Genomic DNA, 12,704 nt, shown 5'->3' on the forward strand with positions numbered 1-12,704 from the left:
CAATAAATTACTCCAAGGTATTTACAATCTTAATTTAAAGCACTAGAACCCACACAATCAAGTTATTAACAAATGACAAGTTGGGAGTTTCCACTTACGTAGATATATTGTTGAAGCTGAGAAACAGACGTTGGAGGCAGGGCAAATTATCCACATCTCTCTAGAAGGAAACAGAAAGTAAAAATTTACCAGCTGAAAGAAGAAAAATATTAAAAAATGTCTTCTTGCTTAGCTGTTGAAATATATAGTCATTTCTATTTACTGCAACCTTGCTAGACCACTGATTTCTACTGGAGATGGAGCTCCATTCTTCTACACTGCAGATTAAATGGGAGGGTTTCAGTACATCCGCAGAACAAGCTGCACCACTCACAAGGTAAAAAGCACTGAAGAGAACAGAGGGAGATGCTGCTGCTGCTAGCCTCTTCAAGCATGCTTTTGGGAAAGGAGCCAAAATGCTACTTCAGCATTTCAACTGTAGCACAAATACAATATGATCAAACATTTGTTAAGCATCACTTCTAAAAAGAAGCTGCTCAAATGCTTTAAATTTTAGATTTATGCAATCAGCTTTCCAAACAGTACTGAGAATTTCAAAGCTACTTACCTGACTATTCTCAAACCCACAGAAATATACCACTCAGTTACAAATGAACCAGTACACTGACAATTCCCCTGTAACACTAAAAGTAGATCATAATAAGTGACAACAGAGGGCATCATTAAGGACAAATTCCAATCTAAGCAAGAATCAGAGACTCTTACAATTGGAAATCTATGCTGTTCTGTTTAGGTTCAGCACCCCTGAGCAAAACACTGCTGTTTAAACATAGTTACCTTTAGCAAATATTGAAATGTTTGGGCTCAAATGATTTCTTACTAATTTTATTAAGCAAAAAGACACAAACCTTCTGAAAAGTATGACATATTCTGGAATACCAGAATCTTTAGAGGAAGCTTAGTAATTACCTATATTATTCACATGAGAAAAAGTAAACAGTTGAGGTTGTCGCAGGGACAGCGTGGGAGAGGGGTGGAAAGGTGACCCAGGACACATACTGTCATACATACAGAAGCCAAGAAAGGATAAGATTCCAGTTATCCTGACTTCCAATGCTCTGCTCTTTAAAATACTACACACAGTGCTACTTTCATATTAAATGTTTTTCATTTTTAAGGGCAATATTGTTTAAAATAATTCCTAGTTATATGAGATTGAATGGTGCTAATAAAAGTATGTACATTTTAAATATTATTGTGACCAATATTTAAACCCAATCAAAACTTGTTTTACTGTTTGCATAAGTCATCATCTTTTTTCCTCCCTCCTTTTCTTCCTCCCTTTTAAAACTACCATTATTTCCAAGACCCAGTAAAAATTTAGGCAATGCATTAAAATTACAGACAAGATTAGCTTTTCCAAAAACAGTTCATTGATTTATTTTTAAAAGCTTGTTATACCAAGAAAACATAATAGTGATAGAATTGTGGCAGAGCCACGTCTCACTGATTTTTGAGAGGACATAGGAGAAATGAATCTGGCTTAAGACATTCTCCCACATAGCTTCCCTTGTGTACCATTCTTCAACCTTTTCTCAACCCCTTAGACCCTAATCCATGTAAAAGGAATACAACTACCAGTGATCAAAACACTGGCTATGTATACCATTCACTTGGCATTACCATTCTCAGGCCCACCCCTGAAAAGCCTGTTCCACAGATATGAGTTAGTGATTTTGAGAGTTTTCCAACCATGGTCAAAGAATAAGTCTTCAGAAAACAGAAAGACAATCAAATTTGTCTCACTGGGTGATAGGCTCTCTATATTGGCAAACTTCTTGAATCATCTCCACCAGCTACCTCTCTCTGATATTCCCAGAAATGAGAGTAGAGTGGGGGAGGGGAGGAGAGCTGGATTACCTCTTTTTGTTCCAGGGCCCTAATTTCCAAAGGAAAGGGTAGCTTGCTTCCTATCTGGTCTCTAGAAATTTAGAGTCACAGCCAGATTGAAAGCCTTCTCTGTTTGAGGAATCCCTCTTCTCCTAAATTCTTCCTGGAACCTACGTGAGATATTTCTGGGCATAAACATTGTTTGCTGACATCTAACTGGTTGAAACTGAGAAGCAGTAGCTGGAATCTCCTTTGAATCAAGGCACCTTAAAAAAAAATACACTTGTCTCTTTGAGCCCCAGCCTACCACTTTCAAAGACTACAGACACACAGATACCTTTCAAGACATAATTTTTTTGCTATTAAAATATAAACTCAAATTACATCAGGTATAAATTGTGAGAAAAGGGTTTTTAAGTTTATTTGATTATAGTGTTTTGTACTTATCTTCATTTAAGAAACAAAATTTTACCAGAAATTTTTATCAAATTTTCAAAATTATTAACTCTCATTACCTGATAGAGCTATAAAAAATATTCACAAGTTGAAAAACTAAAAATCAGAATTCAACTACACATACCCCAAAAATCATTTTAGTAGATGGCCTTTCCAGAACTTTAAAAAGCAAAATAATTACCCACAGTAAGTTTTGTTGTTCCAAATTTCATTCCTATAAGAAAACTGTAACTTTAATTTTTCTAGCAATTCTAAGATATACTTTGTAATGAATTTCTAGCATTACAATAGACAAAAAGAGAGCATCCTATTTATCGTATCAATTATCTATGCATGAGTTATTTACAGAAAAAAAAAAAGATTGCTGAAAGCTACTAGAAGATGGTTGCTCTAATATGAGAGTAAACCAAAGATGTAGAAGCATAAGATCCAGGAATTTGATTCACTATTGGAGGGAGGCAAGAGAAATCCAAGGATGTCATCTCCATAGTAGGCCTAAGGGCAACCAGTCTACATTAGAGACAGAGGACAGAAGACTCCAGAAGGGGTATCTTTGAAGACAGAAATTGAAACATAGATTACTTGAGATCTTTGCCAATACAGAGAAGAATTTTAGAGTTCTCTTGGGGAGTTTGGACATTAATTAATGGTACTTAAATAGAACCTTCAATTAATGGGAGAAGTGAGACAGTTATTAATGCCAGAGAAAACAAAAGTTCAACATAATGGTCCAATATTCACTTTGAAAAGCTCATCTTGCTGTGCCAGACAATCCTAATCTATTATATCATAAATTCATCAATTTGAAGCCACTGCACTGAAAGACCCACCTTAAACCAGACCCCCAAGAAATCTCAAAAATAAATATCTTGCCTTAGCCCTTAAAGACATGACTAAGACTATGTCAGGGAAATGTGCTCTTCTTGCCAATAAGTAATAATCTCAGTTTTTCTTTATCAGCAGGTTATTCTGGTGCCACTTTGGGGAAGCCAGCACTCAACAATCTGCTTATCAAAAATATATACAATTATTTTGGAATAATGGGGAAAGGAGAAATAAGGGGTTAAAGATAAGTTAAGAAAGCTAAATCCTCATAACTTTGAGAAAAAGTCAGCACATTTATTTCACTGTCAAGTGTCAAACACTACCAGAAATTCTTTGCTGGAGGTAACTATTTCACAGGCAGTGAAACTATTGCAAAGAGGCAATAACATACCTAAGATAAGAAAAAGAAGATGAAATAAAATATTTACATATAGGGGAATATTTATAGCTCCTCTGTTAACCTTCTCTTAGTGTCAAATTTATTATATTTAACAAAACACGATTCCAGAATCACATTCAAAATGTTTTAAAGTAAGACTCAAAACCATTTTATATATTTAAAAAATATAATCTTTTAAAAATAGACCTTAAAAATTACTTACTACAAGATTATGAGAGGATTATAATTCTTTATTTTTCAAAAGAATAATGACCTGCTGTTTTAGAAACATGCTTGTCCTACTCAACTCAGAGAGTTTTCCATATTCCTAAACTTCACAAAAGAACTAAATGATTCAGCAATCTGACTATTTGTAGAACATCTATTACTGGAGCTATTTTTAGAGCAGCCTCCTGAAGAGGAATAAGGAAGAAGAAGGGTGAAGAGATAGAGGCTTTGGCATGCATCAAGGAGCACAAAGATGACTATAATAAAACCACGGCTACTCTCATTTTGTTATCTATTCTGTTATACCAAAAAGTCAGAGTTAAAATATGTATGGGTAATTATTTTAATTTTGAGAAGTAAAAACAGATTTATTAACAAAGCACTGAATAAGTTTGAAAAAAAACAAAGAAAAAAGTATTCTTTTCTATAAAAAGCTTTATAAAATTAATTCCAAAATAACTACTTGCTATAGCCATCACTTTGTAACACAGACACATATTATATGAGGAATAATATGTGTAAGCCGTCATATCAACAACTCATCATACTTTTTTTTTTTTTTTTTTGCGGTACGCGGGCCTCTCACTGTTGTGGCCTCTCCCGTTGCGGAGTACAGGCTCCGGACACACAGGCTCCGCGGCCATGGCTCACAGGCCCAGCCGCTCCACGGCATGTGGGATCTTCCCAGACCAGGGCACGAACCCGTGTCCCCTGCATCAGCAGGCGGACTCTCAACCACTACGCCACCAGGGAAGCCCTACTCATCATACTTTTATTTGCCATGAAAAAAGTCCATTATCTGCCTCTATTATCCAAAGGCATTAATATGTGTATCTACTTTTTATATTTATTTACTACTCATTACATGACAATGGATATCAGTCAATCTAGCTGCAAGCTACTCTTTCAGTCTGATTTTCTTCTATACACTGTTGTAATTCCCCCCATATAAAAAGGAAATAAAAACCAGATTAATAAACACGCACTGATGCTCTAAGAGATTTCCAGTCTTTATAATCTAAGAGAGCTAGATATAACAGCTATGAGGAAAAATAGAAAAAGTCTCAATTTCAAAATCATAGGCCTTTCCACATCTGAATTTGTAGTTCAAATTTACATCACATGCATGATCTAACAAGACTCCTCATAAAAAGGGTCCCCAGCATTCTTGCCCCCACCACTCCTGGCAAAACTCACTGGAAAGACACAAACTCAATTCAGACTTTATGGCATTTGGACGATCCCAAATGATCAAGTTATGGGAAAAAAATTACTGTGAGCAAGAGTAAGCATAAATTTTAGGCAACAAATGTAGAATTACCAAAAACTTAAGAAAATATAATAACTTGATAAAGACTATGGAATATCTATGTTTAAAATTATTAGAGAAATAAATGAATCAAATCATGAGGGAAAAAAGATGCTATAAATAAAGGTATCTGGGCATTTATTTTTTTTAAATCCATGCAGAACTTCTAGAAACAAAAAATTATGGTCATTATTAAAAACTCAAGGATGGACTGAAAATCAGATTAGACAAAACTGAGGAGAAAGTTAGTGAACTGAAAGATAGCATTAAAGAAGTAAAACTCATGCAGAAATGTAGCAGAGAAAAATAAGAATGATGGAAATTTTAAGAAACAAAACTAGAACAAGAAGGTCCATACCATGTCTAGCAGGTGTGTAAGAAGTAGAAAAAGAGAAAGTGGGAGAAGGCAATATCTGAAAATATAAAGGCTCAGAATGTTCCCATAATTAGTGAAAGAAATGAATCTGAAGATTCATAAAACACAAATATCAGGTATGCTAATAAAATTACCATATTTAATCAAATCTAAGATACCATCTCACAATTATTTTATGTAACACTGGTGAAAATAAACTTATGATTAACCAATAATAAAATATCACTTTGAATTTTTATTTCATTATTACTGAAAGAGCTCTTTTAGATTTACTTAACCATACTTTTAACCAAATATCATTCTTATTCACACATAAAATCTAAGCAAATTAAATTCATTAAATTAATGATCTCCCCAAATATCTCCATGTATTATAAAGCTAGAGTTATTAGACAGTATAGTCTTGGCATAATGGTAGACAAATAGATGTAATAGAATAGAAGGTTCAGAAAAAAGACATTTGATTATAACTCAATTTTGAAAAAGAAACCAATTTAATTCGATGGGGAAAGCAAGGTCTTTTGAATAAAAGGCAATGGAGCAAATAGACATCCCTATTTGAGAAAAATGAATCATGACCTCTACATCTCACACCATACACAAAATATAATTAAAGGTGGATGACAGACATAAAATGAAGGTAAAACTATATGTCTTCTGGAAAAAAACAGAGGACAACATATTTACGATATTGGGATAAGCAAAGACCTTTTAGACAAGACAAAAAAGGCACTAATGATAAATGGGCAAAAGATTTGAACTGATACTTCACAAAGGGATATGCCAGGATGGCCAATAAGTAATTGGAGAGATGCTCAATATCATTAGTCACTAAGTAACTGCAAATTAAAACTACAATGAAAATCATAGTATCAATAAACTTATAAAGACTGTCAATGTCAAATGTTGGCAAGGATGTGAAGCAATTAGAATTCTCACTTATTGCTGGTGGGAGTGTAAAATGGTATAATCACCTTATAAAACTGTTTAGCAGTCTCTAATAAATTTCGACACCCACCTACCTCATGGCTCAGTAATGATACACCTACATATTTATGTAAGAGAAATAAGAGTATATGTCCACCAAAGTAAGTATATAAATAAAAGACCACAAGAATATTCATAGCAGCTTTATTTGTAAGAGCCCCAAATTGGAGATACCAAAGATGCTTGTGAGCAGAAGAATGAAAATGCAAACTGTATTTACACAATAATTACACTCAACAAGTAAAAAGAACTACTGATACACACAGCAAAATGGAGGAATATCAAAACATTATGTTTAGTACACAAAAGTGTACATACTTTATATATATATATATATATATATATAAAATAAAAATTTCAAAAACAAGCAAAATTAATCCATAGGGATAAAAGTCAGGAAACCTCTGGGGCAGGGAAAGGCATTGATTGGAAAGGGGCAAAAGGAACTTTCTGGAGTGATAGAAATGTTTTCTCTCTTAACCTGGGTGGTAGGCAAATGAAAGTACACTTATATAAAAAAATTATTTTTTTAACTGTACAGTTAAGATTTGTGTATTTTACTGTATCTAATTATACTTCAATAAAGTATGGAGGGAAAGTTTTCATATTTAGAGTTCAACTTCTGAATCCCTATGTAACTAATAATGTCCATGCTTTTCACACAATATTGTCTTCTGTGCCATCAAGAACATTGGTGATGCAATATATCCTAAAGTGTGCTCTATTATCATCTACAGGATCTTCTTCCAAGCTGCTGACAACCATTCTTATGTTTTGATATTGTTAAGGTAAAGAAACACTAGTGCTATGGTCTGAATGTTTGTGTCTCCTCTAAATTCACATGTTGAAATCCTAACCACCAAGAATGGTGGTATTAGGAGGTACAACCTTTGTGAGGTGTTGAAGTCATGAGGGTGGAGCCCTCATGAATAGGATTAGTGCCTTATAAAAGAGACCCCACAGAGAGCTCTAGCCTCTTCCATCATGTGAGGACACAGAGAGAAAGTGACAGCTATGGACCAGGAAGAAAGCTCTCACCAGAATGTAACCATGCTGGCACCTTGATCTTGGATTTTCTAGACTCCAGAACCGTGAGAAATAAATTTGTGTTGCTTATAAGCTACCCAGTCTGGGCTATCTTGTTATAGCAGCCCAAATGGACTAAGACACAAGCATTAATTATCCATGCAGCTTCCTGTTGATTTGAAGTTTCTTTCACCTATTCCAAGGAGTTTGCTCAATTTCTCCTGCCTTCAGTTATATTGTTTGGCATGTGATAAGCAACTTCTCTGAACCTATCTCAGTAGCAAAATGTAACACAGCTTTGTCAAATGTGGTTATCTTCCTGTTAAAGTATTTGATTGTTAATTAGCAAAAAATGTGGAATTGCAGTCATTCCTCCAATGTATGTTTCACTAATACTAAATTTAGGTCTTTGCTGTTCTATTTCCATGCCTTTTTGAATAGAGTAATATTTCACTTCAATTCCAAATCATTGTATAATCTTTTAAAATACATTTTGAAGAGTAAACTCAACACATGTAATACCAACAATTGAAATGACAATAATATAAACAGTTATAACCAAGTTCACATATATATAGCAGTGAAATTGCTGCAGCCTGTCCAATAGTGATTTTAAGATGCCATATGTAGATTGTAAGACATATTCAGATTTGAGAGTTGCTGACATACAGAAAAATGCATGTCTCAAATTGGTCAAATATGGTAGTTCCACATCTAAACACATCATAGTGAGTCTGAAGGACTTCAAAAAGAAATCTTATAATCTTAAAATAGAGGAAGAAAAAGACTGCCTACAAAAAATAATAGTAGACAGTTTAATTATAATAATAGAAAGCCAAAGACAATGGAATATGAGCTTCAAACATCTGGGAGAAAAACAACAACAAAAACACCAAACAATTTGGTTTGATTCAACCAAATCAAACAGTCATGAGTAAAAATGAAATAAATTATTAGACAAACAAACTGAGAGAGCTTACTACCACCAGAGCCATAGGAACTTTATCTAAATTATGTATTTGGGGAGGAGTAGTGAACCCAAACAAGCATGTGGATGAATCCAAATAATCATTGACTGAAAACATAGGAATTAAAATACCTAAATTGGGTAGTAAAAAAATAAAAAGGAAATACTAGACAACAAAAGCATGCCACATGGGAGGACTTTACTGGATTAAATGATTCTAAGGTCCTTATTTGAGAAGAGGGTAGGGATGTGTATTAACACTATAACTTAAGACAAGTGTGTATTTTAAAATGGTAAGACTAACCATTAAAGTGAAGAAGAATAGAGAAAATTCCATCAACTCGAAATAAGACAGAAGAAAAAAAAAACAGCACAGGAAAAGCAGGACAAATAGAAAGTGTGAAATAACATCAAAGTGATAAATGTAAATATATCAGTAATCACAATTAGTAACAGACAAAAGTCTCTGGTCAGAAGACAGATCCTCAGATTGTAAATTTAAAAAGGAGTGTGCAGGGGCTTCCCTGGTGGCGCAGTGGTTGAGAGTCCGCCTGCCGATGCAGGGGACACGGGTTTGTGCCCCAGTCCGGGAAGATCCCACATGCCGCAGAGCGGCTAGGCCCGTGAGCCATGGCCGCTGAGTCTGCGCGTCCGGAGCCTGTGTTCCGCAACGGGAGAGGCCACAACAGTGAGAGGCCCGCGTACCACACACACAAAAAAAGGAGTGTGCACTCTTTATAAGAAAAAGGCTGAAAGTTAAAGAACACTTAATATGATTCACTGAGAAGAACTCAACAACACTACTGTTAATATTCCTGCCCAAAGTACATAACATGAATCTAATCATTAGGAAACAATTAGACAAGTCCAAACTGAGTAACATTCTACAAAATAATAAACTGATATTCTTCAAAAATGTCAATGTCAGGAAATACAAAGAAAGACTCAGGTATCATCCCAGATTAAAGATGACTAGGGAGGGCCTCCCTGGTGGCGCAGTGGTTGAGAGTCTGCCTGCCGATGCAGGGGATACGGGTTTGTGCCCCGGTCTGGGAAGATCCCATATGCCGCGGAGCGGCTGGGCCCGTGAGCCATGGCCGCTGGGCCTGCGCATCCGGAGCCTGTGCTCCGCAACGGGAGAGGCCACAACAGTGAGAGGCCCACATACCGCAAAAAGGAAAAAAAAAAAAAAAGATGACTAGGGAGACATAAAAACTGAATGCAGGGGCTTCCCTGGTGGTGCAGCTGTTGGGAGTCTGCCTGCCAATGCAGAGGACACGGGTTCGTGCCTCAGTCCGGGAAAATCCCACATGCCACAGAGCAGCTGGGCCCATGAGCCATGGCTGCTGAGCCTGCGCGTCCATAGGCTGTGCTCCACAACGGGAAAGGCCACAACAGTGAGAGGCCTGCGTACCGCAAAAACAACAACAACAACAGAAAAACTGAATGCAATGTATGATCTTGGATTTTCTTTTGCTATAAAGGACACTACTGAGATAATTGGGAAAATCTGAATGGGAACTATAGATTAGATATTAGTATCAGATCAATGTTAATTTCTTGATTTTGATAATTATAAAAAACAACCAAAAGAAAGCTGATATTAACATTAGACTAAATAAATGTTAAGGCAAGAAGTATTGTTAGCTTCATGATATATAACTACATACTTAGAACAGTGCTTGGCATGTAGCCCACGCTGATAAAATACTTACAAAATGAAGGAGTTAGTAGTAAAGGCAGTTAATACATAATTATAAAAGAAACAATTTACCAGGAAGATACATCAATTTAAATCTTGTAAGCACCTAGAAACATAGCTTTCAATATTGACCACATACTAGGCAAATATATTGATAGTAAGTATTGACTATAAATAGTAACTGCACACTAGGCAATAAAGCAAACCTTAACAAACCAATTACATATAATCAACATTCACTGGCCACAATGCAATTAAATTAGAAAAGAATGACAAAAAACGAGTAATAAATCCATACATATCAAAAAGTTTAAATACACTTTTAAATATGCACCTGGATCAAAGAAGAAATAATGGAACTTAGAAAATATTTAGAACTAAATAATAATAAAAATACTAAATTTCAAAACAACTTTGAAGAAGCTGAAGTGGCAGCTAGAGGGAAATTTATAGCCTTATATGCTTACATCAAAAAATAAAAAAGACTGAAAACCAATGTATCAAATACCTAACACAAAACTTTAGAGAGAAAAATTTTTAAATAGAGGAAATAAGAAAGATAAGAACAAAAGTCAATAAAATAATATTTTTAAAAGCTGTAAGAGGGGTTCAAGAAAGCTAAAAGCTGGTTCTTTGAAACTACTAATAAGATAAACAAACCTCAGACAATACTGATCAAGAAAAAAGAAAGTATAAATAAGCATTATTAGAAGTGACAAGAGGGGGCTTCCCTTCCCTGGTGGCGCAGTGGTTGAGAGTCCGCCTGCCGATGTAGGGGACACGGGTTCGTTCCCCGGTCTGGGAAGATCCCACATGCCACGGAGCGGCTGGGTCCGTGCGCCATGGCCGCTGAGCCTGCGCATCCAGAGCCTGTGCTCCGCAACGGGAGAGGCCACAGCAGTGAGAAGCCCGCGTACCGCAAAAAAAAAAAAAAAAAAAGAAGTGACAAGAGGAACAAGATTATAGATAGAGCAGCCAAAAAATGAAATAAAAAAAGAATTTAGATGAAAAGAAACTACAATGTATCAAAACTGAGGTCCACTATTACACTGAGTCAACAGTTTAAAACTATGCAGACTATTTTACAAGAAAAATTCTACCAAAATATTCAAGGAACAGATCATCTTTATCTCATATAAGCTGAGATTTATACCAAACAGGAAATCAAAATAGGGAATCACAGAATATTAAAATAGGAAGCACTCTTCAACTTATTTTATGAGGCTAGTATGACCTTGATAGCAGAAAAGAACAATAAAAAGAAATTACAGGCCAATATCATTTATTATCATTTATTATCATTATTATCATTTATTCACATTATAGTTGTGAATATTGTGAATCAAATATTAGCAAACAAAAAAGGAATGTGTATGATATATAGCCCATAACATACATAACAACCCAAAATGCTAGAATGACTTATTATTACAAATATCTTGTAATATAATTTTCAAAATTAAGATTAAAGAAGAATCCATATGATCAGTCTAAGGATTGTAGAAAAATTATTGAATAAAATCCAACAACCACTCATAATATAAACTCTAAGCAAACTAAAAATAGAGGATAATTTCTTCAGACTGATAAATGGCATTTAGCAAACATAGACAGTGATGCATTTCCTTTAAAATCAGGAATAAGGCAAGGATGACCACTTTTGTTTCTTTATTCAACTTTGTACTAGAGGTTAAATAAAACTTCAGTCTAGCTCAGGCAAATAAGTAGAAACCAAATATATAATGATTAAAGAAAAACTATCATTGTTGGAAAAAAATTATAATTGTCTAACCAGAAAATCTAAGATAATCTACAGACACGTTATTAGAATTGTTAAGTGTCTGAGCAAGGTTTCTGGATTTAAGGTCAATGAACCAAAATCAACTGTGGTTCCATATACTAATAACAGTAAGAAATCTATTTCTGACCAAAAAAACTTACAATGACAACAAAAAAGTATAAGATATATGGAAGATATCTAACAAAAACAAATAAGTGATCTATGGAGAAAAGCATAAAAATCATCAAATGAGACATATGAATTGAGAAATGTGCTCTAGTCATACTACGCCATTCATATTAATATACCATGTTCACATTATGATATTGAGCCTGCAATGTCATAAAAACGTCAGCTGTCTTCAATTTAAAAGATAGTCCAATCAAACAGACCAGTAAGGTTATTCGTGAAACTTAACATGCTATTTTTAGAATGTATACAGAAAAAGAAAAGACCAAGATAATTTTTTTTTTTAAAAGGAAGGAAGGCTGGGAAAGGAAGGAAAGGGAAAGGAAGATTGGGGACCTCATTCTACTAGCTCTTAGAACATAATAGAAAGTTATAGTTATTACGACAGTGTTATATTGGAACATGGATAGAGACCAAATAAACAGACCAGAGAGGCCAGGCACAGACCCATGCATGTGTGGATATTTAATTTGCTAAAGGAAGATACTGCCAAGGGGAGAGGGAAGAACAAAAAGAATTCACTTTTCAATAAAACGTGCTGGGACAATTGGTAATCCATGAGAAAAGAAAAAAAAGAAACTGGATTTCAA

General features: G+C 34.8%; 1 protein-coding gene across 4 annotated transcripts in view; it reads right to left on the reverse strand.

The window, feature by feature from the left end:
- Positions 1-12,704, reverse strand: part of LRRC49 (leucine rich repeat containing 49) — a 130,090-nt gene that overhangs the window by 81,780 nt on the left and 35,606 nt on the right. For all 4 annotated transcript variants that reach the window (XM_060095194.1, XM_060095190.1, XM_060095192.1 and 1 more), the window contains one exon: positions 99-160. In XM_060095194.1, coding sequence (XP_059951177.1) covers positions 99-160 — 62 coding nt within the window. The remainder of the gene's footprint in view (positions 1-98; positions 161-12,704) is intronic.

The sequence above is a fragment of the Mesoplodon densirostris genome, chromosome 4 (assembly GCF_025265405.1).
Source record: "Mesoplodon densirostris isolate mMesDen1 chromosome 4, mMesDen1 primary haplotype, whole genome shotgun sequence".
Lineage (NCBI taxonomy): Eukaryota > Metazoa > Chordata > Mammalia > Artiodactyla > Ziphiidae > Mesoplodon > Mesoplodon densirostris.